We start from the raw sequence: 26,345 nt of genomic DNA on the forward strand, positions 1-26,345 counted from the left end.
TACAAAAAATAAAATTAAGTACGTTTTTTTGTTACAAATAATTATACAAAATAGGTCATTGTAAGTATAGGCAGATATTGAAACAAAATCAAAGAATATTTGTCTGATACTTTATATCAAATTTCTATTCAATGCTTTAAATAATTATTATTATAAATAACAGATATTAAAAGGTGGACAAAATAATTATCTTTAGATGGGAATATTTCAAGAATAAATGATCAGATTGATATAGTCATTCAGATCATTTTTATTCGTAAAATCTTAAAATCTCGTAGAAAAAATTATTTTAATTATTAGATATCGCCCGAATATAATGCAACTTTTTCCTTTGAAGTTTTTTAATAGGAATCTAAATAAAATATATATTTGTGTTCACCTTGCCGTGAATTATTTTTATAAAGCCTATTAGGTAAGATAGATATAACCAAGAGTAGTACATAGTAGGGACACTACTGTTGCATAGAATTTTTATAGTTCATATTTTCACCATACTTGTCGCTTCGAGCGACACACACACAAACATATATCAAATGAAGAGTAAAAAAATAACTAGAAGTGTAATCAGTAGATAAGTACAAACACGAAAATGAATGATCGTTAAATTGCATATTGTTGATTTAATTATTTGACCAAATAACCTTATAGCAATGGTGACTACGAATGTTAGACTTCGGTCGTGTAATTAAAGCTATTGAGAGAGAGAGAGAGAGAGAGAGAGATCATGCTACAATGAAGTTTGTCGAATTTCAAACAACCTTTATTGTTTTTCAATACTTAACTTCTATTTGTACGACACATTTACTTATAAATGTAAAAAATCAAGTAAGTATAATCATCATTTTCAAACATTATATAAATTTGATTTACATTTTAGAGTAGTGTTAATTAGATGTTCTTGATAACCTAAAATATTGATACTACTAAGTCAATGTATTTAAGTTCAATATATTAGTGATAATTAATATTTTATTATTAATACATATTAATTAGGGTGGCGATATTCTTCTTGAAACGATATCATCTAATGTTACCGAAGATGTAATTATCTTGGAATTTCAACGTTCTGATGGTACACTTGTAACGCAACTAATAGACTTCAAAAATGCAAGTATTTGCTAATATTTGGTATACTTATTTACTATATATACGAATAATTGTATAATTTTAGTATTGATGAATAATTATTTCTTTACATTATATTTAGGAGGTACAAGTAATAAAGGCATTGGTTCTTGGTGAAGAGGAAAGAGGGCAAAATCAGTATCAAGTTATGTGCTTCGTAAATCATTTTTATAAAGTCGATTTTATATCTTCCGATGCTATGTCTAAGCTACGTCAAAAGAACCCAGGCACTGTCCGTGTTGCCGAAGAAGATAAAGGTCATGCCAATTATACTATGGACTTGTTTTTGGATATCTCTCAATCTAAGGATATTTCTAAACATGTAGCTAGTCTTTGTAGCGAGGCAGCTGGTTCAGCTTATACAAGAAACGAAGACATCAAACAGTGGATTCAAAGGCCAGGCAAGTTTTAATGATAAAAATGTATACTTTTGAGTATACTTTCTCAAATATTAACATAATACTGCGTTTATTTATTGTAGGAAATGATAAATTTTATAAATGTAATTATTTTATCAGGTTCTGTAGAGATGTCATTAATGACAGCAGTATACAACTTTACGTCTTCTCCTTTGTCGAATGCTGTAGAGACAAGGTCACCGTTTGTCTCTAAATGCGCTGATACATCTAATTTATGGGTACCTTGTACATGTTCTCTAGAACTTTGCATCGGTTGGTATCCGTGTGGATTGAAATTTTGTAAAGGTAAAACAGAAGGTAGAAAAGTACCTAGCACTTATAGATGTGGTATAAAAACTTGTAAAAAATGTTTTATATTTACTTATTACTCGAAAATGAAGCAAAATTGTTTATGGGATGAATGACATATAAGAACGCTATTAGACGTGGATTCAACATGATTTAATACATAATGACACTTTTAAATGCATTTTGTGTTTCGTATACAACTATGATAATTCCTATTGAATGAACAATATTCGTTGTTCGCTCTTAATTACACATCTTTTCAAGAATTGTTTAGTATGTTTAACAATGAAATGGGTTTTAATTAATTATTTCTACACAAATTTTATTTTTATCGGCCTTAGTTACTTCAAAAAAATATATCTTTAATGTTAACTTTTGGTTAGAAAGTTCTGGCACATTATCTTTTTATAATTTCAAATTGTACTGATTGCAGGGAAACTAGTTTAATTAGCAAAACTTAGATCTGAAGTGCACAAACTATTAAACATATGGCTCTTTTTTTATATATATGTATGTATATTTTTGAATGGATATATTTGTAATATAAACAAAAAAAGAAATCATATTTATCCAGGGTATATAAAGTAGGATAAATTTAACTTACCTTACAGACATTCCGAGTTTCTAACGTTCCATCTCATCCTCATTTATAATATAACACATTAAATTTCTCTTTTCATGTGCATTAGTCTTCTTTACTATTCATCTACTATATCAATCTATATCAGTAAATAAAAGTATAACATTCCTAAAATGCTTCGACTTAAGGAGCTATGGTTTTATCAATCTATATGTATCATAGAATATGTCTATATGATATATTACAAATGATTCATTCAAATTTATACATATAATGTGTTTCGATAATATATGTATACGAGAAAAGATCAAACTGCTACAAGTTGTAAGTCTTTGAAGACACTTTTGTACATAACACATAGTAAAGCTGCCATTTTTATATTAAATAATATATTGGAAGTACACTTTCATTTCTTATTGTATATAGTATAATAGTAATATATTGAAAATTGAATAAGGATCAAAAATGCTCATGAAAATATTCAAACATCGTGTATATACAAATTTATATTAAATATTAATTACTAAATATACAATAAATAATAATATCTATACAACAGCAATATGTAAAATGTATAAACTATATAAAGTTTAACATAGTTAAAAACTATGAGAAAAAATAAGAGAAAGTTAAGTATATTGGCGTGTTTATAAATGAAATTAATGTATATGTTTTTTAATAAGAGAACATACTACGTATTTATTAGCTACATTACTGTAAAAAAGACTGCGAAATCTGTCCAATGAATAAAAATAAATATCAATGTTCTTTGAGCTTCCTTACAAAATAGGATATATTTATAATACAATAATTTTGAGATAGTAGTAAATATAATGAAGCCATTATTCACTAGATTGCTTTAATATTAATATTTTTCTGGATCGTGAGAAATGAAAATTTTTTCGTAAAAATCGAAGTTATTATTTCAGTGTTTTTTAGAGTCCGCTATTATGTTTTTCAAAAATATAATATTAAATTCATAATCAGTGACCCTAAAAACCCCCAAATACAAACTTTTGAAAGGGTTCAAGTACTTTTTAATGAATATTTCCATCTTTTTCAGTCCGCCATTTTGTTTTTCAACAAAATAATATCAAATTCGTAATCAGCGATCTCGAAAATCCTAAATATACCAACTTCAAAAAAGATTGAATAAATTTTATATAAAGACGTCCGCTATTTTTTATTTTTTTTAAATAATATCAAATTTGTAGTTAGAAGAGAGAGAGAGAGAGAGAGAGAGAGAGAGAGAGAGCGACTTCGAAAATCCTGAAATACTAATTTTCAATAAAATTAAACCAAATCTTCTATACACTATATACGGTTAGTATGAGTTTAATTTTAAGTTTTCCCTACATTGGTGGCTGTTATTGTATAGTGATTGTACGATGTATTTTGTACCTATGTATACGTATTGGGTAGTGTGCATTGTACATCGTTTTACGATAAATAATATCGCGAGATTTTAAAAGTTATTAAGTAAAAATAACTTGTAGAGTCACGTATATGATATTCAATTTTTATGGTTTTTAATATCATTTTGCATAATAGATTTACCACATTTATTTGTGGAAATTTTAATATACTCGTATATTACTAATATGCATTTATACTAGTATATTTGTGTTTTTGATTTATTCATTTATGCAATAATCACGAATCTTGACAGTCGATTACAGTATTTGGTACGTACTCCTATTAGTATATAAGTTTAGAAAATAAGTGGTTAAACTGGGGTGTCGGAGGTCCTCTCTAGTTTAGAATTTTGTACTCTGATGGTATGTGTTTTTGTGTATGCTTGCTTTTTTAAAATATAGGTAATAGGCAGGCAGGTAGCATTCTTTTTTAAGCGAATGTGTAAACTTTAATTTTAAATTTGTAGAACTCGGAAACGGCACTGGGTTTATTTCCCTTTAGGAGTGGAAATTCCCGTCTCTGGGCTTATACAAAATTGTCATAAATTATATCTTTTAATTCTATTACGTTTACTTCGTAAATTTATTTTGTGACAATTCTGTAATATTTTTTATATATATCATGATTCAAAGGAATTTTGCAGTCTTTCGAAAGATTCATTTCTATTTCGATTCTATCTGAAACGAGATAGAATCTCTGACAATCCCTTACATAAAAAGATAAGTTTTATGTGTATTATTTAATGTCAGTAGTTGTATTAAGATGTTATCAATTACACAATAATAAAATAATAGTCTTTTAAGGTTTTTACAGCCTTAGAGCCTTAGAGCCTTAATTAGGCCTGATATAACAATCAAGGGATGAATTTATTCATTTCGAAATGAACTAATATTTGTATCGAATTGTGCGATCAATTTCGGGCAAATGTAAGGTATGTAATAGTTAGTTCGTGTGCATACGAGGTTAGAAGCAACTGCCAGGCGTACTTTTTTTATAGGTGAGCTGTTTCTGGCAATCAACTGCAATTCTCTAAAAGGATGCAATGCCAATAAGAAACCGCTGTAAGGGGTATCGCACTGCAATCGGCATAAACTCGTCTGCTGCGTATGATGCCATCAAACGCGTGGGCGTATGAATTGTTTGATTATATACAGATGATGTTCGTTTATTTTTTGGCTACGAAAACAACGCAAATTGTTTGATATACAAATCTTGAGGATTCGAGTTTTCCTGATAATTTGTGTTAATTAATTTAGAATCAACAAAATCGGCTCCACAACGAAATACATATGTATATATACATGTATAACTATAATATATATATTTTATAATATTTTGATTGAATATCTAATGTAATAACGCTAAACATTTTAAGCGTTCTAATGCGTTAACAAAAGGTTTATTAAAAATAAGAAAAAGTAAGGGAGAAAAATAGTATTACGATCTTTCTCCATATCGATTTCGATAGATTACGTTTGCGTCAGAAGTTTGCGATTTGTTTCGCAAAGTGTCTAGCGTGCAATGGATCTCAATTAAGCATCGCTATATAGCCTTTTCGAATTAATAGATGATTGGTAATGATCTATTAACACTGATAAAAATGTCTCAGCGTTGCTATTAATTAGTTTACGAACGCTCACCATCGGTATAACATTTTCATCGGTAGAGTAAGTTGACAGACGTACATTTGTCTCTTCTGATAATTGGATCGATCATTCGGTATCTCGATTCGGTGATACTTGCTTTAATATCATCATTAAACTTCTGATACCTACATACATTAGTGCGTACAATCATGTGGGGGGGCAACGATGACATGGTAATTATTTTTTGCGCATCGAAATATAATATAGGATAATTTAGAAAAGTTAAAATTGATTCAATCTCTTTGAACGTTTAATCTTTTATTTTTGTAGCAAGAAATTGATCTTAGCAAGGATCAACTTAAGCGTGAGTATTGTACATTTTGATATAACATTAATCGTTATTCGATTATTTGTAATAAAACGTATTGTACGTAAAACCTGACAGATCTTAAAATGGCATTCGACACATTCGATCCCGAAAAAAAAGGTGCTATTCAAACCTCGATGGTTGGAACAATTTTAGAAATGTTAGGACACGAAATAAGAGGTGTTAATTTGCAAGACATGATCGCAAATTACGACTTATGGGGTGCGTTTAATTCTTTCATAAAAAGGTTACTCAATCATTTTATACTTTTCGATTCTTAAAGGGAATGAAAAAGTAATTCAATTATTTTTCATTTTTCAATGAAAAACCAAAAACAATCTAATGTCGATATAGGAACGGGAGAGTTAAAATTCGATGATTTCACCAAATTGGCATCTCGTTTTATGGAAGAGGACACGGACACGGAAGCAATGAAAGAGGAACTTAGGGAAGCTTTTCGAATTTACGATAAAGAAGGAAACGGTTATATCACTACCGATGTCTTCCGAGACATTCTTCATGAGCTGGACGATCAACTGTCCCCGGAGGAACTTGATATGATTATAGAGGAAGTGGACACTGATGGATCTGGCACGCTTGACTTTGAAGGTGAAAAGATGGCTTTTTTATTTTAAAATTGCTCGTGTGTACAGTACTCAGTTTTGTCTCTTTTCGATCTATCCTAGAGATAAAATTGATGATTTATACTTCAGAATTCATGGAGGTCATGACGGGATAAATTATGAGCTTCTCGCCAGAATTAGCAGCATCCACCAATGCGGACGAGAAGACGAGAAACATCTTGTCACGTGTACATATAGGGACATGTCTGCTTTTTCGAATGTATGTGTGTGCGCGTATGAGTGTGCGTTCGGCAGCATGTTCCTTGATCAAACTATGTATTATATAAAGTTTGATTATATGCAGTTGAAGTCTGTGGCTTTTAATTTTCCAGGATTGATTTTAGAGTTTTAACAAACTCCTTTCTCGAAAGATCTTGAAGTCGATAGAAATACATCTTGGTGCATTTAACAAAGTTGAAATTTCATGAAATTCTATAGTTTGATCAATAAACATATTTTGCTGACACGCGAAATAATCATTATATATATAAAGTATATAGAATTACCTTCAACTAATGTAAAATTTTATTTGAATTTAATATGGGCTCTTATTTAAAAACATATAAACAAGTAATGTGTGAATTTAGAAAAAACTTAATAAAGAGATAAAAATCGTAAAACATTACATTATCATTGCTCTTGATGAAATAATTTCCAGATCATCTAAATACATAATAACTATTTAATGTACCTACATACGTATATATCATTAGTTCTAATAGTATATTTATAATTATTAAGTTTAGAGTAACGTTCACTAATTTTTTAATAATTATATTTATAAAATATTTGATTATTTAATTTCTTTGTTCTCCTTTTACAAAAGGTAGAACAAAAGTAGAAAGAAATATAACATCGACATAGTGACGATAGTAAGTTCTGCAGTTTGTCAGATCTAACGATAGATTATCCACCCATGTATTCACTAACTTCCACTCGGCTTTTACGAGCTTATAATTAGCGACCTCTAAGAATAAAACACCTGCAGTTATTACGTAGAACCTTCTTAGATTCGTCCCAAGATTGTGTTTCCGGCGTAAAGCCAACTATGTCTATTGTCATAGCTTTCATCTGACACGTGTCTCACACAAATGTAATAAACTAATGCCACTTAGTAAAGTAATACGTTTTTGGCTTGATATCATATTCTTGCTGACATTTAACGTTATGAACTATTAATTGTAAATTAATAATTATAACTTAGTTATAAAAATGCAAAGAAACGCAAATTTTATTTGCCGATAATGCTCATAAATATGATAAACTTTATTTCGATCTAATTACTATAACTTTGTTAACGGAAGTAAATGAATAAATTGCACACGATTCCAAATTTTGTAAATAAATTGAGGATCAATTTGTATCAATTTGTATGAAATTCCAAAAATCTATTAAAAATAATTACACCTAATAATGCTTAACAAAATTTAACAGATTAAATTCTATTATAGATAGTTGATCGTAGATATCTGTGTAAAAGCAATTACGATGAATGGCAGGGTTGCGTCAGAACATAACTAAAAGTTTTCATCTACATGTATATATTAACTATATAGAAAATATATTAAAACTCTCCCATTTATTATAAGTAGTACTCGTGTATAATTAAAAAGTATAAATTTTAAAGTAAACATATATACATTTGTTTCCATCGACTCCGTCCGTCAGTAAAATAAAAATACAAAATAAGTATTAAAATATGCAATAGCACAAAATAATGTATATTATTTATAAGCGCGTAAATTTATGCTCTTAGAAAGAGTTAATGACAAACATTCCAAGTTCGATGATTTCCAATTGGATCCATGCAGAAACAATATTTGTAAGACTTAGCAACTTGTTCTGCTTAATTTCGTGTATATTATCGTTACTATACGTTGCACAAATCGATAACGGATTGTAATCGATTGAACGCATCAGAAGACGAGGATTTATGAAAGTAAAGAGGAGAACACTCTTGCGAACACTTGGTGTTGCAAGCAAGGAACCATTAGCACGGCGATCTGATCTATTGGTACAATTGTGATGTGTTTAAGGAAATAGGGAGTGGGGGGTACGTCCTCGATGAATTTGAAAACCGCTAGATTCGAGGATTTGTAGATATTAGCACGCACAATTATGTGCCAGATCTGCGATATGACCACTTAAAACAGAAGTCCACGGCCAGAATTTAGTGCATACTCCGATAACCCGTGGACGTGGACGTGGACGAGGACTTGGACGTGGACGTGGACGTGTCAACCGACAAGCGTGTGGTTTTAACATTTGAACATCTAATTATCAGAATCTCATCATGGTAAGTAGTATTTTTAGTTTTAGAATTAAACCTATAATAAATAGAAAAGAATTATAGAGAAAAATCTCTATTCTGTTAACAGGATGATCTGACAAAGGACCAAATTGCGCGTAAGTACGAATATAAGATTTCAAAATCAATAAAAATTGATTTTTCTTATGATCGATCGACGTCTTTTAATATTTCGTATTACTTAAGTGTTGAAGAAAGCATTCAGCGCGTTTGATCATGAAAAGAAGGGATGCATCGGCACCGACATGGTTGGCACTATTCTGACGATGCTGGGTTACGAGTTGAGTGAAAAAACACTCCAAGAAATCATCAAAGAGGTGGACGAAGATGGTGCGTATTTAAAATATGCCAAAGAATAGATACTGTTTTATGTCTTTACTTTATTTGTGTACTTTATTTGTTTTTATCTTCATTTTATTCTCCTAGGTTCCGGCGAACTGGAATTCGAAGAATTCTGTACCTTAGCTGCGAGATTTTTAGTAGAAGAAGATACGGAGGCAATGCAACAAGAATTACGCGAGGCATTCCGTTTATACGACAAAGAGGGTAATGGTTACATTACAACCGCGGTATTTCGTGACATTCTTCATGAACTGGACGACAAGTTGACGAACGAGGAATTAGATCTGATGATCGAGGAAATTGATGCTGATGGTTCGGGAACTCTCGATTTTGATGGTAATATTAATAATATATTTAATTTAAGTAATAATGTGTTTCATGGAAATAGTTTAAATTTAATGACTCTTATAATAATCAACGACTTGACCCGATCTGATCAAAGAAGGATCATTTTACTTTACAGAGTTTATGGAAGTCATGACTGGTGGTGACGACTAGCAAGTGGTCGTTTAGATTTCTTGAAGGCCACGTTTGAGCACGTAATTGGCAGCGATCACGGGAATGTTGACGTATTCATATTTTCTTAAACTTGGCAATAGTTATCACAATGAAGAGCGTGCGCGTGGAAAGAAAAGCCAAGAGATAAGCTGTTATAAATTATTGTGCTAACTTGTCTCTGTCGTTCGTTCGACCCCTGGCGCCTACCCTTTTTTACTTTTAGTTTCACACTTGAAAATGTAATCCCTGATAATCTTTTCTATGAAAAGCAAGTTTACGTACTTGCATAATTTTAATAGAGAAACAATTTGAATTGTAGAATCTTCAGTATCTGCTGGTCACATTCCTGTTCTCGTTTTACATTCAATATATACAAGAACGTAGAAATATTAAATAAAACGTCATATGAATACGAAGAACTATCGTACTATATTATAATAAATATCTATAAATAGTTAAGACACAAATTTATTATATTCCCTACTATTCGTAAATTATACATACTATGTATAACTTACAAATATTGCAGTGATCCATGAAAAAAGGAAAAGAGCCAAGAATAAGAAAAATAACAATGAACGTTGGCGAAATATTCAAAGTGTTAACTTGTGAAATACGATCCACTTGCTTTCTTTGGACCATTAGATACCAATGCTATTATTGTATGTTAAAATAAATTATAATCTATTGTTCGATGGAAAGTTCCTAGGCAGGCAAGTTTACTATTATACTTTATTTTTCATCCGAATGTATTTGTACGCGTTAAATGGTGCTTAATTAAATTAAGAAATTTAATATAAATTGACGGTAAATTTTTTAATGCGCTACTTACATATATACATGCGACATTTCATCGATCAGAGTATAAGCATTTCATTAAATTTTTATTCGCATGAAATTAATAGAGAATATCAACTGATCAATGATGCTTCAATATTTTACAATATACTTATCTACACATTCATTACATTTATACATATAGATGATCTTTTAATAACGAGATTTCAATAAATGAACAAAATCCTACGACTCGATCAACAAGTATTATTTGAGAAGCTTTTATCGATCTTTCTATTTTTCTATTCAAATTTCAACTAGATTAACTATACATTATACTTATATTAATGCATCGAGTGAAGCTCTCGAGAGTATTTTTGATTTTTTTCTTCAATTATTTAATCGTAAATCATAGAAGGAATCATTTTAACGAAACATAAATCTCTTACATAAAAGAAAAAGACAAAAAATATTTAAAGATAAGAAAAATGGAAGACATTTATAAATTAGAACTATTTATACAAAGTAACTCGTGTATTCGTGAGGCATGACACCTCTCCTCGGATAAAACGTATGACTCGTTGAATACTCTAAAAGATTCGTGATAGAGCTCATGTAAACATCAGCGAATCTAAAAAGTCTTCTTGAGAAATAGGTTGGATTGTGATACGTTCTGAAAACCGAGCCGAACTGTTGATTAAATACACACTTAATTTCATTTCTTAATCGATCGCGTTCCATCATCCATTTATTAAGTTCGTCCTGTACTTCTGGACCCTCATAATCTTGATGGTCTTCTATCAAACCGGTCAACATTTGAAGCCAATTTGCATTCTCCTTAAATTTTGGCTGATTAAGCGTTTCAATTTCGTGCTGTAAATTAAGATACAAGATTAAATATTTTATATATATATATATATATTATTTCGTTTACACTTTTGCGTTAATAACAATTTTCAGTTGATAAAAACAGACTAAACGTTTTGCAGAAGTATTACAATTAATACGAAAGCGTATACGAAAGAAAATGTTCGTAGCTAATAAAGAATTGCTGGAGAAATAATTCAATGAACGCATATTGTCAAGAATTTTCGAATATGATTTTTTCGAAAAGAAAAGAAGAAGTGTACATTCTTTTTTTCGACTTATTTTGACATATAGAATCAATTAGTTCTCTACCTGATAGATGATGTTTTGTAAACTTTTAATTTGCAACATTTCTAAAAATCTTTAACTATTCTAATAATATATCTTTAGTGGAAATCATTATACATTTATTCTATATAAAAGATTTTATATTTACAGTTAATTCCTTAATTATTGCGCCGGTTCTCCAACCATGTTCCAGAGTTACATCCGCCAAATCACTGTACGGGTGATCACCAAAATACAACACCTGATGTCCTCGCCATCCTGTCATATCTTGCAGCTGTTTAACCGTACCCTATTATTTTTGAAAAAGAATTCTTACGATCATTTTATTCTCGTACGAAATGAATCTTATTTTCAAAAACGAATCTTATACAGATAAAATATTACTTACTTCTAAGTATATGATACCTTTCCGAAGTTTGGTTACACGATCCCATAGTTGAGTTTTCTTCACCTCATCGTAAATTCGTAATGGCCGTGATTCCTCCGTGAAGAATCTTGGCTTTCTTGCTTGCACGATCACCACGTCGAAGTAATCCTTCCAATTATCGCCAACCAGGAATTTCATGCCTTTATCGCTGGAAAAATATGATTTATTTCCCATGACGATTAATAACAACGAAATGAATACAATATTTTGCAAACTATAATAGAAAATTACACAAAATGAAATGGACTGTTTGTCACCAAGAACATATTTTTGTCAGCATTTTTGAGCCGCTCGAAGAACCTCCTCAAATCTTTGTTCTGTTCCAGATATTCGGCTACGTTTTCTGTTACCATACCATGCATTATGGGATGACAACTTTGTACAGAATTCTGTATCGTAAAATAACAATTCATTAATTTAACGAAGCACCATTACGTTAAAAGTAATTGAAACATGTTGCGGCAAGCTGCGCCGTTTTTTTACTTTACCTTAACGTCTCGGAAAAGTATTTCTGGGTGATAATCGATATGATTTCTTAAAAAGTATTCTGTGACGTTGCATAGTAAACCCATTTCCGGTACGGAAAAGAGATCTGCTAGTTGTACCATTTTTGTTCGATGAAAACCATCCTTTAATTAAAAAGACATTTTTTTTATGTTTAAACGAATCAATTTGAAATAACATCAAACTAGAAATGTATTTACCTTATGCTATCCCCATCCCATAAGGAACCATCGACAATGCATACAAATATAAAATTTGACTTTAATTATACCATTATGTTTTTTTTTATAGCGAAAATTTATTTCATATTAATGGTTCTTGTATAAATGCAATTAATAAATAAGATCGATGAGATTTCAAAGTTTATAGAGAAAAAGAAAGAGAGATGTATATATATATATATATATGTATATATTAGATTATATATATTAGAGTAATGAAAATTACGAAGTAATGTGAAAGAGATCGCATTATATTAGAGTGATTAGTAGAAAATTAAGAATAAATAAGAATCGATGAACATTAAAGAGAATTTAACTTGGTAACCTGTGAATGTTTGTGAGGTGCTTCAACATAAGCTATTGGAATTATTCTGTTCTTGTAGAGCCTCAGAACTTCGTCGTCCGGTAGCGGGTGTAGACCTCGATAAACAGTACCAAACTGAATTTGTAGGAAACTATCCAGTTTCAGCAATAGACCCTTCTCGATGTCGTAATGAAGTCCACGAACAGCAAAATCCTCTTTGTATTCGAGTTCTCTGATTTCTTCTGGATACTTGGTAATTATGTTTTCCATTTTAGTTATTTCAATATTAATTTGAAATGAATAACTTAAAACAATACCTTGTATTTTTCTATTAACATGTCTCGTCCTAAGTTATAAAGTAGATAATCCATCGAAGGTTTGTAACAAGCAAGAGTGTAATCATAATCGAATCCATATACTTGAACTTCCTTTAGATCCAACTCGTTGCAAGCAAAGACACCTTTAGGATTGACATCTTGTGGAAGCTTCTTTGCTGTGTAAATAAAGTTATTAACAAATCATTATTTTTTTAACAGATATATTTATATAAAAGAGTTGAAATTATTTGCTGTTTCATATTATAGGGATTTACAATTTGTATACAATTAAGAAATAGCATCTATCGAAAATAAGTCGTTTCACACACACACAAAGATCGTTACTCTACAAAATGTATGTTTATAATGTGCAGGCACGATATATACATAATAGGTACAATGTGCGTGTGTATGTGTGCGTGAATATGTAACTTGTTTGCGTTTAATATTATACATACGTGTACAATTTGCATGTTATGTTTGGTATAAGAATAGTATTGTCCATATATATACAAGTTGCATATACGACATCTGTTGTATATGTCGTATAATATTGTGTCCAGGAAAACTTGAAAATAATTCCTTTTGCTCGACGTGGCACGTTGTTTACGGTGGGTCAGAATCGCGAATCAGGCCACCGGATCCATAATGCAATTTAACATTATTACGGAACGCGCACTGACTAAATAAAGAAAGCGAGCCCATCTTGCCATCGCATTTCTCCTTTGCCTGATATTTCATTTTTTTTCTTCTTTACATCCACACGCAGCTAAAGTGTAAAAGAAGAAGAGAAAGAAAAGAAACTTGGCTTGATATCGAACCGAGCAATTAAGGTGCTTATCTCGTAACATAAACCATACAATTCTGAGATGAAGGTCACACGGATGTCGATGTAAAAAATTCAATTTCTTTTTTCTTCTATGTGTTTCCATGATTCGACAAGAGATTCAACGAATTCATTTTTTTTATTAATAACAATATCGAGAGAGATTTAACGAATCCGTTATACAGATTTACAAGATATGTAACTCGAAGATCCAAATAATATATATATATTTAAATGGAAGTATTTTTAATTAAGTAACTGCACACACATTGGCAAGAACGAATTTTGTCAACAATATACACAACGTGTAATTTAAATATAATACATCTATGTATTATGTATAAGTATATTTAATACTTACGTATCCGAGCATATTCGCTAAATTACGAGGGGTTAGCTTCGATGGTGTAGTATTACATGTCACTAACGAGTATACGTAATCTCTTTGCAAACAAGAATATTTATGAGAATCACCGTCAATTGGCTTTGTGAGACTAATACTTGGGTATACGTTATAATTTTCACTTGGAAACAAGATCTCGAAACGCTTTCCCTTAAACGTGTTTGATATCGTGATTTTCATTGTTTTAATTAAATGTTACACACAACTTTGAATTAGAATAATAGTAAAAGATTTATGATATATTATAATTCTGTAAAATTTGGAAAAGAACAAGGAAAGAATGGAAAGTTTTCAAAAATTTTTCAAGTTTGCCGCAAATAACATAAGGTAGTCTGGATTGGAGGCGTTAAGAGATGATGCGCATGCGCAATAGTAAATATATACGAAAAGGAAAAGTGGCGCCTTAGAGAAGACATGTTCAGCGCCATAGTAGCGTGACAAGTAGTATAAGGTTGGGTTAGGCAAGATGGCAGTGAAAGAGTTGCGATGGTATACTCACATTTGCACTTCTCCAACATTTTCAAGTAATTTCCGCGCATGTCATGTCGAGTAACTTGGCCACGATTGATCGCACGATCACCGATCGATCGGATTCTTTTGTCGACATCGATGCGGCAAAGTAAAACACAACGAGACAAGTAGTTAGAGCTTGTAATTTGATACGACGTCGCGACACCGACGGCAATCCTAGCGTGCAACATTACGAACAACTACTATTGGCGAACGAATCGTTAATTCGAACGCGACGCTCCGAGTCTATTGGCGCGGCTGATGCCGCGGCAAATTTGAGTTTCTTCTACTTCTTCCTCTTCTCTTCCGCTAACTCTTGGCCTTATTCGTTTTCGTCTTTGTTTATCTTGATGTATCTTGAAATCTGAAAAAGTATTCCCAATCAAAATTGATATAGTTTATTAATAATCTAATCGTACATATATATCCCTTCTATTTATAATAATATAATAGCTTTTAGAAATATACAAAATTACTCTACTTTGTTAATTTTATATATAATATAATCTAATGCGTACGCTCTTGACAATCTTTTGTTTTGGATTTAAAATAATAAATAAGAAATGTCAATGTATGGATAATAATACACTTTTATTATTTTTTTAAAATTATATTTGACTGTTGCCATTGCGTTTCCATTACGCTACCATTTTTAACGCTTGTACCAAATCGATCGAAGGCCAAATGTTTACATTAGTTAGAATTAGCTTATATTAGTTAAATATTATAGAGGACAATGAATGTGAAAGCATTAACGAAATAAAATATTTGTAATTAATAGTAGAGATAATTCAGTGTAGGCGTACTTGACTAATTAAATTTGTAAGAAAAATTCTCTCGAAAACAGATACTGAAATGAACAAATGTTACTTCTTTTGATTGATCTATATTTTATTTAATAATTTTTTAAATATTTTTTTAACCGCACTGTTTTTAAATAACCTATGAATCGTTGCATATATAACAATTTAAAATTTTGTCGATTTGTTACCAGACCAAAAATATATATGTATTCGAATTTGAAGGTGAACGTGCTTGTTGATAGAGAGAACGTGTTAATGAGTTGTTTACACGAAAATGATGTATATGTAAGAATGATAAAAGATGGCGTCGAAGTGAAGCGCGTTACGTGGCCTTGTTGCGATATGCTTGATCTAATTTATCCTAGGCATATTATGCTACTTGCGTTACGCAATTCTTTAGGCGTCATAGATTATGACAGATCATGTTATAATACGTAGGCATCGTGCTGGTAACCGCAGTATCGTATGCGACGCGGTAGCGATCGCATGCATACTAAATATGTAACAAAACAACAGTTTTGATTTTTAATTAATAATTCTATTTTTCTTTCTCCACGTTCTTCGATCTTTAAGTATTTATTTCATTTTTCCTTCCACGTGTATAATATACGTTACTTAAAGATCAATTAGCAACGAATATTATAGTTATATTTTATATGTATATATGTACATATATTTAAATATTCTTATCAGTTTGTTATTTTGATACGAAGAAAGAATCGTAAAGTGAGGAAGAGGTGGAAGTGCACGTTCACTTTTGTTCGCGACTATTGAACCCCCCTGTATCTTACCCCCACCCCCTTGTATCTCACAGAAAGATGCGTGGGTCCAAATTGTCATCTTCTTTTTCGTATTTTTTTTCTTCTCTCGCGAACACGAGGCGACGCCACGGTCCGTTTATAAACGCAGAACTCACGCAATATTGTTGAACAAAATGCCTGTGTCAAGAGTCCTCCCGCTCGTCGATTTACCAACTGCCGTCCAAGTGTTCATTCCTGGCTCTGCTTCCTCTCCCGTACGTTTCTCTCTCGTTCCCTCTTTCTCTCTCTCTCTCTCTCTCTTTTCCTTTCCCTCTCCCTCTCCCTCCTCCATCCTCTAACGTACGACCTTTCTCTCTCGATGCGTTACAATTGCCTCTTTCTCTATCTCTCTCGATTCGTCTCCCTCGAAAGAGACACACAGGCTATTTATATCTTTCAGTCTTTCGATCTTCGAATTCCAAGACACACCACCTGGCCCTGACTTTGAAACCCGATAAGTGCTCGTCTCTACGCATGTCTATCGCAAGAAGCAATTGTCACTTTGCTCTTACTAATATAATTTCTGTCGATACAATTGTTAGATTATAGTTAGAATTGAAAAGAAATGTTGAAAATCTTGCAATAAAACGCGAAGAAATGTTTTAAAATGTTTTTCTTTAGCTGCCCAAAGGAAAATCATCTTGGCGAGAATGCTTCAATCTGTTTAATACCTTGTTTTCTCAGATTTATTACACACTATTGTTTAATATTAAGAGTATCCATATAACATTTATATATATTTTAAAATAATATTAATAGTAACGTGTTTTAAGGTCAAAGAAACTTCTATGTTATTTTGAGCACTTTTTGTGCTCAAATATACTATATTTCGTGACGAATCTTTACGTTCGATTCTATAGCAAACTCATAATCATCTTTTTTTGTAATTTTTTCCTGAACAATTATTAGGAAGTATTAGCCAATGTATTACATACATACATACACGTGTATCTCATCGTTGACACGTAGAACATTCTCTAATAGATGATTTATGATTTGATACATAAATCGGATAATCGCACGAATACATTCTACGATATTTACTTAGATCCAATCATTGTATTCATTGAAATATTATTCAGAAAAGTCTATAAAAGGTGGTAAAATGTTGATGGCAATGATGTTGTAATATTATTTTTTACATAACGATGAAAAAGAAATAATTATAAGTTATAGGAAAAAGTTGAATAAGAAAAATAAGAATGGAAATGGAAAAACAATACTTGTCATCGTCCGATCGATCGATCGATCGATTCTGTGGTTCAGAGCGCAACCGTACTTTGCCATATGTAGTCATTCCGTTGCTACCAGTGGAACGTGACCCCATTACCTTAATCTTTTACCGGTTACCGGTCGTCGTACTTCGCGTGAATTTGTTTTTGATTGGCGCGCCTCTACGACCAGTCGATTATACGATTTTCACTGTCCGTGCGTATTCTTTCTTGTATTTTACACAAATGTTTTCCTTTTGTAATTATATATAAAATGAGAGAACATTGAACAATCAATAGTAGTGTGTCGTTAGGAAGGAAGTCAATCGAAATAATATTGTAATACATTGTTTTCATATCGGAAGAAAAGAAAATTTGACTGTCTAACAAGACACGTTTTTCTTCTTCTTCTATTTCCTATTTGTGGAGCAATAATAATTAATAATTATTCCTTAGCGTTTTTCTAGCGAAGTGCGATCGTTCTTTTTCTATATGAAGAGAAGCTGTCACTCGTGTATCTAGAACGCGGTGATCGTAAGAAAAATGGACCTAGATGTTTCGCCACTGATCTCGACCGGTTTCTTCAACGCCAAAAGCGGCTCGCACGCGTGATCAAATTTTCTTAATCGTTAAGGAAGTTTACACATGGCATTGTATGCAGGTACATAAAATACATATACACTTATATCAAAATATCGGAAGACTTTCTACGATGATATCGGCTTATCATCTCGCATGACAATAAAAACCATCATGGAGGTATCTTGCGTGCTACTTCAAAGTAGGAGTCTTGAAACGGTACTGACACATAGATGCGGTAATGAAGGAGAATCGCTAATTAACGTTTATCTCACACCTCTCTCTTTCTCTCTTTCTCTCTATTACACTCATACAAAGTTTAGCACATACATATATTTCATGATGCTCGATAAAACAGCTCTAACGGGAAACGAGATTTCGGTATGGCTTTTTTATGATTCAAAATCCTATCGAAATTCTCGTCTATCCCGTTTGACGTCACATTCGGCAATTAACTACGAGAGGTGGGTATTAAATTTAAATATAGTAGTTGAAACAATATTTTTGTCAATAGAACGTATCTATTGAAACGAATGTGAAATATTATATTATAAAATATTTATTTTCTGGAGATACACGTGTTTTTTCATGCGAATAATATTATTAAAGTTTAATTTCTCGATAATAATGATAATAATGTTATAAACAGTATTATTGTCCAAGTATAACGTATGCCGAAATAAATATATTAAAATTGATATTTATCTATATTTTAGTTTTGGTTTATTTTTCAATTGAAATTTGGAAAATGTGAAAATTTGGAAGGATTGTGATTTAACGACTACTAACATGTCGACATCGTCGATCGCGCAACGCTCGTGAATGTCAGGAAGACAGAAGAACGCAGATATAATAGCTAGAGGCACTGTTCTGCTGACCTACTCCACGATTATCACTCACTACAGTCGATCGTGTCGTCGTCGTAAGCCAACTACAGGTGCGTGTGCGTTAACTAGCCTTGCCAACTATATGTTTATATATATATATATATATATTGTATACTTATATACCTATGTATCATGCTCTAAGAAAAGGAGGACGCACTCCGCGGGGACTTAATCAAATAAACGGAGCTATTTTATTCAGCGATCGTTCAATCCTCTTCCTTCATTATTCTCTTCATTCTCATTTCGACGTAATTTAGAAATATACCGTGTGTACGTAATCTGCCTATACTGCGTAGTTTAATTGACTTGGTAAAAGACTCGTTAATCGTAGTGATAGTATTGTTTTAGCAACTTTCGATGGTACATTATTTTGCTATATATAATAAGTACATAGATCCAAGCCGAGAAGATCATAAATGTTTATAATCGATTTAAACGTAACATTGTATCCTTGTGATATTCTTCAATCTCCATCGTATTTCACGGAGAAAGCATGATGGATTGCTTCTCGATGATTCACCGATTAAACGCGATAACGGTGTACGAAACACATGAAGTATGTTTATCTTGTATTATTATTAATTCTCTCCCTTTTTATTTTACCCACTCTTTTCTTTCCGGCCGAACATAGAACTGTTGATCGTCACAGGTTCGTCGTGCGGTCTGGTAACCTTGTTGGGATAACAACGTTCGATTCCAAGATTTCTTTTCAACAACTTTCTAGAAGACAAAAAGCAGTCCCATTTGATTATACAGAAAATTCGGCGATCACTTTTTGCCTTTTTCTTTTTTTTTTTTTTTTTTGAACGACCTGACGAGTACATCCTTTCTGACTTCTGCTTTCTATTCTATATTTTCTCTCTTTCTCTCTATCTCTTTTTACCTTTCTCTCTATCCATGTTGTTAGGTTTATTTCGTTTCCTTTTCAGTTTAACATTCAATAATCATAGTCATTTATGCATCGTGCTCGGTTATTTCTTCTTCACTTCAATCAGTAACTACGTATTTATTATGTTGAATTAATCGAACGTCAATTTCGATTCTGTGTATCTTTATGATCAATTATAAGTCGTTTTATTTATTAGCGGTTAGAGAACATTGTCAAAGTATGTGTGTAGGAATAATTACATTAAATTATATATATTTAATAAATAAAATAAAGTTAAGTTTATATATAGGGAAAGAATTCGCGTTTGATTTCTCTTATCTATAAGTATGTAACACGATCGATAAAGATTATATGTAAAGAGAAATTGGAATGACGGTCAAGGTGATTAAATCATATTTACATTCATACATATATTCTACATAATAGACAGTTTGGAATTCGTTTGAAAGCGGAGACCAACTAGGACGAGCTGAGATTTTCTGTAGATCGATCTTGGCTTCTTTTAGGAATCTAAGAGAGACCTTGACACACAGAGAGAAGTAACCACGTGCAGTAGAAGGGTGCCTTCGTGGCAATGTCCTTTGAAGAAAGGAATTTTTCTCGCTGGTCTAATCGGACTATAGAATTTTGTTTCATTTAGAATATACAAGCGTATTATCGTGTAACGTAAAGAATTTCAATGACGCAAGACTCTTTTATTTACCTGTCATCACTTCGTTCTTTAATCCTTCTTTTTGTATCGTAATATTTATCGTAATATCCAAGATTCGTAGAATAAAGTGAATTTGCGCGCTCGAAGAAAGTTTTCAATTGACATTTTTGCCATTCAATTTTACGATCATGTTCAATTCAATTTTATGCGATATCTCTATATAAAAACGTTAGATATATATATATATATATATAGTTGAGTATATATGTAGATCAATGCTTGGTAATATTTGAATAATCGAACAATAAATCGTATAATAGTTGTATGGTGATAAGATGTGCTAAAAGTGAAGTTAAATAAAATAAAAACAATTTGAAAAGAAGAAGAAGAAAACGAAGTTAATTAAAATTTTAAATAACTTTGATAAAGGTATAAAATTATTAGAATAATCGTTCTATGAAACGATTGATATTACAGAACGATAAGATAAAATATATAATAAATTAAATAAGTTACAACACATTAATATTCCAAATATTATTTGATATGTTAAATTTTGTTAATTAATCTTCTTTATTATCTTTCATCGCGTTATTATTCCGTTACTTCTATTATTAATAACATGTATTTTTTAACAAGTCACTACATTTAAATATCATTTGAATACTTTTAATCGAGAAATAAAGAAATGCTTTCACTCAAATTCAAGTAATTTCGTTTTAGGAAAATGCCAATAATTGATAGGAAAATTTGATGAAAATGAAAAAGTGATGATTATGATTATAAAATGAAAAACAAAAAGTAATTGTAAGTAGTCGATTTAAAAGTAAAAGAAAGGTAGAGAAAGAAAGAGAAGAAGAAGAGGAGGAGGAAGAAGAAGAAGAAGAAGAAGAAGAAGAAGAAGAAGAAAAAGGAAGGAAGGTCGTAGAATGAAGCGATCCTCATGATTCTCAGCACCTCTTGTGCTCACAAACGGTACGAGGAGAAAGTTTCGAAGGCAGGAAGTGAAGTAGGCCACGACTTTGACCGCTCACAAGGTCCATACTCCCGCGGCGAGGAAGGAACGCTACTTCGTGCCAGCCGCTTTGGTGTTTGCGCTCGCGCGCACGTACTTGTCCACCACCGATCCGATCATTTATGTTCTCTTATAGCAAATGTCCACCGTGAATAGGATGCTCGCTTTGATGAACCCTACGATATAGTATATACACATACATGTTACCGTGAAAGACCGAAATTGGATAATATTAAGATTCACATGGTCGCTTGGTGTATGTCCGAAATATTAATGTATAAAAATAAACTCAAATATTCGGTCTTTCACCGACGTATTTGGTATGTGTTGATAAGCGACCATGTGAATTTTGACATTATCCATTTTTGGCTTTTCACGGTAACATATACATACATATATATATGTACGTTGTATACTCTTTTCCTTTTTCGTCTCGTAGCTCTTTCTCGATTTTTTCATATCTGTTTTTTTGAAGTGAATCTTTTCAGGCGACGGTAACGATAACATTTTACGAAACGACATGGAAAGAGTGGGAACATAGAGATAGGAAGAGTGAGTGAGATAGAACTCATAGTCGATCGATAGTTGAACAAAATTATGGAAGGTTCTAATGTTGGTGTGGTGTGTGTATCTCTATGTATGTATGGCGATGTGAAATATCTTGGGAGTGTTCAATATATCTTAAATAATTGTTAATTAATCTAACAAAATGTATATTGTAGTCTAAAAGCACGAAGTATAAGTTCGACGTATCCGTCCTCTTGAAAGTCAGTTAAAATTCTTTTCTTAATTGTTTTGCAGTGAAAATCCATAAAAATGTGCAAATCATATGCAATAAATATGTCGGAATATGCATTATAAATATATATAACGTAGAAAAATCCGTCGTTTGTTATTGTTATTCCTTCGCAAAGTTGTATAAACAAAAATCAATAAGAGAATTTTAACTGTCTTTCATAGAGGACAATGAGTTAGTATACTGTTTGATTTCGAAGAGGATGGTATGTCGAACTTATACTCCGTGGCATCCAGACAATGATACGTATATTTCCTTTGATTAATTTATTAATCTTCTTCTTCTCTTTCTTCTTTTTATTAGGACTTCGTCCTGCTATAATAACTTTTTTATTGCTATTTCCGGGAGCGCTTTATTATTTTTACCGAGGATAGGTTGCTATTAATCAATTAAGGTAAATTGAATATAGTACTGTACTTTACTAACATTTAAAATTGTTTAAACTAAAGTATTTACATTTGTTTTAACGTTATTGGCCAGTAATGACTGTGAGTTAAACATTTTTATCTAATAAATTATTAAATCCAAATTTTTTATTCGAAGTATAATGTAATTTTTAAACAAATTTATAATACCTTGTATTATTCTTACTTTAATGAGTATTAAACTAATTTCGATACTATACATGAATATGTATACATGAATCAATTATTTTCTACGCGATAATATCATTATTACTTCTATCACGCGTGAATGCCACTTACATTTTTTTTTCTTGTTTTTCTTTTTCATCTTATTTTTATCAAATTTTTTGGAATAAAAGGAAGAAGAGTATTATATATTTATTATACATAAATGTGTGATCCTTTAATAATAAAATTAGATATCCTAAAATATTACGCATGAAATATATCTTTCTCAATTTTCCTTTATTTTCTATCGTTTGAAAGCAAAGCGAATCGTTTTGTTTCTGTACTCGTTTTGAAAACGACATTAACGCGACTCGCACGTGCCTGAAGATATAGTGTGTTATGGAAATATTCGCGTGTCCTCCCTCCTCCTCCTCCTTCAGATCGTAGAAAAGAGCAGAAATGCTACTTTCCTCTTCCTTCGTTCATTAATGGTTATTATACGTGCGTGCATGCGTGCGTGCGTGCTCGCTGATGTACGTTCATTACTACACGTGTGTACTTATACCTTATCGTTCCGTTAAAAAGATCCCAAAGAAAAAGATGATCGATTGATAACGATTGCGCAAGGTTGGAAACGACATGTTCTAATTAACCGAAGAATTAGAGCATTAGTTTGATCATGCAGGATAAGAATTTTATTTGTCAGTCGTACTAATCACAATTGATGTTAAAATTCATTTACGAATGTTCAGAAAATCTTTTATTAAGCAACCATATTTCTCTTCATATGTTTAATCAAATTTATCTGCATCCTAGCATATTCAAGGGCTTACATACGTCCAGAATTTTCCAAAAATCGATTTTTGTTTTTAACAGTTTGTTGTTCTCTATAGTTTTAGCCTTATTTCTGTGAAAGTCGATTGCAGAAATTCCCCATAGATCCAACGTTATGGTAGAAAATGTGACTGCCCGACGAGAGTTTGGTGCGCGAGACACTTAAAACTTTAAACGCGTTTTTCTTAAAAACTACTTTTTCCACTACGGTCGGCATGATAACTCATACAGTTTTTAATATTTTTTAATGCGATTTTTTTTTAAATATTTGAAACCGTTTTCTCTATGGTTGTCGAGCCGGATTTTGAATACTTTGATTTAAAAATTGTATAATAATAATTAAAGTGTAAAATTTATGACGTAAAACACATACTTCTTTTTAAACTTCCATAAATTGCTAAATTTTTCGAAATTCAAAATTCCGGCTCGACAACTATAACTATAACTTTATTTTATAAGAATATTTTTAAATTCTGTAGATTGATCAAAATTTACTGAAGATATAATGTAGACCGTGGAGCAATTTTTTTTCTTAGTGTTGTGGATCACGTGATTTTTTATATAGTAATTTTTGTAAAAATAATGTGAAATAAAATTTTTTATAAAGTTTAAATACCAATAAACAATGTGCACTATTTATTTTTATTAATTTCTATTGTTATCCTTACTCACAAAAATTTTTTTCTTTTAGCGCATTTTTGGCGCTGCTCCTTAATAGTAATAAAGGATATAGTTTGGAAATTAATGAATTAAGTCAAATCAAATATCATTTGTATATTATTGTAATTATAAACATTTCACCTGGTTCCGTATAACTGTCGTCCAAAATATTTTCACAAGCCAATAAAATAAAATTAAATTTGATACTAATTTTATAGAAAAATAGTTACTTGTTTAATATAGAATTCGAACAAAATTCATGTATACAATTGTGTGCATATATAATATGTATGTATATCTAAGAAGATATCTGTTTGATGAAAAGCATGAAAATTTATTATAAAACGAGTCTGATTGACGAGAACGAGCAAGTAGTAGGAGGTATGGTTTGAGTATAGTTGATGAGTCGGACAAGTATCCTGTTTACGAAGTTGAAACATCGATTAATTCCGGATACGTGTTGTAAAAGCAGTCTTCAAGAGGAGGAACAACTTTGAACGTACTCTTAGCGTATTCGCAACAGCGTGGCTTTAATATCATACAGTGAAATGTTTATTATGATATTGTGTATTATCATTTAGTTCCGTAAATATGGTGACCCTCGAGTCTTGGCGAAATCATTTGATCGTGAGCCGCTTACTAATCGATATATTGCAATATTCTAATTTTTATTCTCTCTGCACATATAATATTCTTCTATTTAAAAAATGAAGATATTTACTTGTAAAGAAATGATAAAATCAATAATAGAAGAGGCTTTAAATTTCTAGGATCAATTTTCAAACGTGGTCTAAAATATTTTACATATGTACATGCATATATGAATTGAAATAGGAAATGTTCAGGATCGTCGAGTTATGTGAGATCCTATGTACATCTATGTGCATTCATAAGTATTTCCATACATTATTTATCAATATATGTATGTACATATTAGGTATACGGTATCCTAATTTATAATATATTTCTATGTTATCAAGACACCATTAATAAAATGAAACAATTCCAAAGTCATATATTTCGAAAGATTTGATTAAAGTTATAACACGCGATATCAGTCGAATATAAGTCAAATAGGTGAAATTAATTCAAATATTGATAACATTGTAACGACGTTCAATGAATTACAAATCGATAGATGTATATAACGACGAGAAAATAATGCCAAGAGAATAATAATAGTTTGAATGGTTACAAAGAATGTGTAATTAACGGCGTAAGTTTCACTGGCCCGTAAAAGCAAGCCGGTACATAAGTGATTACTATTACTCTCAAATCCTTTGGCTCCAACACGAATGGAAAATGCGGTTTTGCTGGGCCGACGTAGTAGTAATCCGTTGTCAATGTTCTTCGTTTCTCTTTCTTTCTCTCTCTCCATCTCGCCGGATGAATAATTATTTTAGCATTCAATAAAAAAAAAAATATATATTTGCTTTTGGCATCTCCGTTACTCGACGACATCATATTTTAAACGTTGCTTTTGATTGATTTCAAGAACGAGGACGAACGTAAATAGGTAAATGTTGAGATTATATTATTTATTATAAAGAGAAGTGAATAAGTAAATTGTTGCTTAATCAATTATTAGATACAATTTCTTCCTCAAAAAAAAAAAGATCTTTTTTTGAAATGTTACATATGTATCTATCAT

At 31.3% G+C, this 26,345-nt stretch overlaps 4 protein-coding genes and 1 long non-coding RNA gene across 8 annotated transcripts; 4 read left to right on the forward strand and 1 right to left on the reverse strand.

Annotated features, from left to right (window-relative positions):
- Positions 1-528: 528 nt before the first annotated feature.
- On the forward strand, positions 529-2,797 carry LOC122519804 (out at first protein). The gene is made up of 4 exons (XM_043639512.1): positions 529-825; positions 994-1,107; positions 1,208-1,526; positions 1,644-2,797. Exons 1-4 carry the CDS (start codon positions 664-666, stop codon positions 1,946-1,948), a joined length of 900 nt encoding a protein of 299 aa, XP_043495447.1. The 5' UTR covers positions 529-663; the 3' UTR covers positions 1,949-2,797.
- A 2,564-nt stretch (positions 2,798-5,361) lies between these two features.
- Positions 5,362-7,024, forward strand: LOC122519526 (troponin C, isoallergen Bla g 6.0101-like). Its single transcript, XM_043639030.1, has 5 exons — positions 5,362-5,647; positions 5,745-5,778; positions 5,860-6,003; positions 6,136-6,390; positions 6,495-7,024. The coding sequence occupies exons 1-5, from the start codon at positions 5,624-5,626 to the stop codon at positions 6,518-6,520; spliced, it is 483 nt and encodes a 160-aa protein (XP_043494965.1). The 5' UTR covers positions 5,362-5,623; the 3' UTR covers positions 6,521-7,024.
- A 1,448-nt stretch (positions 7,025-8,472) lies between these two features.
- On the forward strand, positions 8,473-10,253 carry LOC122519527 (troponin C, isoallergen Bla g 6.0201-like). Its single transcript, XM_043639031.1, has 5 exons — positions 8,473-8,700; positions 8,783-8,810; positions 8,899-9,042; positions 9,139-9,390; positions 9,518-10,253. The coding sequence occupies exons 1-5, from the start codon at positions 8,698-8,700 to the stop codon at positions 9,550-9,552; spliced, it is 462 nt and encodes a 153-aa protein (XP_043494966.1). The 5' UTR covers positions 8,473-8,697; the 3' UTR covers positions 9,553-10,253.
- A 96-nt stretch (positions 10,254-10,349) lies between these two features.
- LOC122519525 (5'-nucleotidase domain-containing protein 3) lies at positions 10,350-15,208 on the reverse strand. Of its 4 annotated transcripts, none has more exons than XM_043639025.1 (9): positions 14,986-15,208; positions 13,258-13,433; positions 12,962-13,189; positions 12,616-12,621; positions 12,400-12,540; positions 12,143-12,300; positions 11,873-12,059; positions 11,633-11,773; positions 10,350-11,202 (listed from the first exon to the last, which is right to left on the reverse strand). In XM_043639025.1, the coding sequence occupies exons 1-9, from the start codon at positions 15,185-15,187 to the stop codon at positions 10,846-10,848; spliced, it is 1,596 nt and encodes a 531-aa protein (XP_043494960.1). In that variant the 5' UTR covers positions 15,188-15,208; the 3' UTR covers positions 10,350-10,845. The 4 variants fall into 4 exon arrangements, with proteins under 4 accessions (XP_043494960.1, XP_043494962.1, XP_043494963.1 ...); XM_043639027.1 differs by lacking the exon at positions 14,986-15,208 and adding an exon at positions 14,445-14,572; XM_043639028.1 differs by lacking the exon at positions 14,986-15,208 and adding an exon at positions 13,716-13,818.
- A 3,928-nt stretch (positions 15,209-19,136) lies between these two features.
- On the forward strand, positions 19,137-19,474 carry LOC122519528. The gene is made up of 2 exons (XR_006304309.1): positions 19,137-19,326; positions 19,419-19,474. It is a non-coding gene; the product is annotated as an uncharacterized LOC122519528 (long non-coding RNA).
- Positions 19,475-26,345: the final 6,871 nt, after the last annotated feature.

The sequence above is a fragment of the Polistes fuscatus genome, unplaced genomic scaffold (assembly GCF_010416935.1).
Source record: "Polistes fuscatus isolate 324 unplaced genomic scaffold, CU_Pfus_HIC Scaffold3, whole genome shotgun sequence".
Classification (NCBI taxonomy): Eukaryota; Metazoa; Arthropoda; class Insecta; order Hymenoptera; family Vespidae; genus Polistes; species Polistes fuscatus.

Coding starts and splice junctions, on each gene's coding strand:
- LOC122519804 (XM_043639512.1), top strand. CDS start 664: ATGTTAGACTTCGGTCGTGTAATTAAAGCTATTGAGAGAGAGAGAGAG. Junction 1,108..1,207: donor AACTAATAGACTTCAAAAAT/GCAAGTATTTGC, acceptor CATTATATTTAG/GAGGTACAAGTAATAAAGGC. Junction 1,527..1,643: donor ACAGTGGATTCAAAGGCCAG/GCAAGTTTTAAT, acceptor TTATTTTATCAG/GTTCTGTAGAGATGTCATTA.
- LOC122519526 (XM_043639030.1), top strand. CDS start 5,624: ATGTGGGGGGGCAACGATGACATG. Junction 5,648..5,744: donor GGGGGGGCAACGATGACATG/GTAATTATTTTT, acceptor TTATTTTTGTAG/CAAGAAATTGATCTTAGCAA. Junction 6,004..6,135: donor CGCAAATTACGACTTATGGG/GTGCGTTTAATT, acceptor ATGTCGATATAG/GAACGGGAGAGTTAAAATTC.
- LOC122519527 (XM_043639031.1), top strand. Junction 9,043..9,138: donor CAAAGAGGTGGACGAAGATG/GTGCGTATTTAA, acceptor TTATTCTCCTAG/GTTCCGGCGAACTGGAATTC. Junction 9,391..9,517: donor GGGAACTCTCGATTTTGATG/GTAATATTAATA, acceptor TTTACTTTACAG/AGTTTATGGAAGTCATGACT.
- LOC122519525 (XM_043639025.1), bottom strand. CDS start 15,187: ATGTTGCACGCTAGGATTGCCGTCGGTGTCGCGACGTCGTATCAAATT. Junction 13,190..13,257: donor TGTTAATAGAAAAATACAAG/GTATTGTTTTAA, acceptor ATAATTACCAAG/TATCCAGAAGAAATCAGAGA. Junction 11,203..11,632: donor CAATAATTAAGGAATTAACT/GTAAATATAAAA, acceptor CTTAATTTACAG/CACGAAATTGAAACGCTTAA.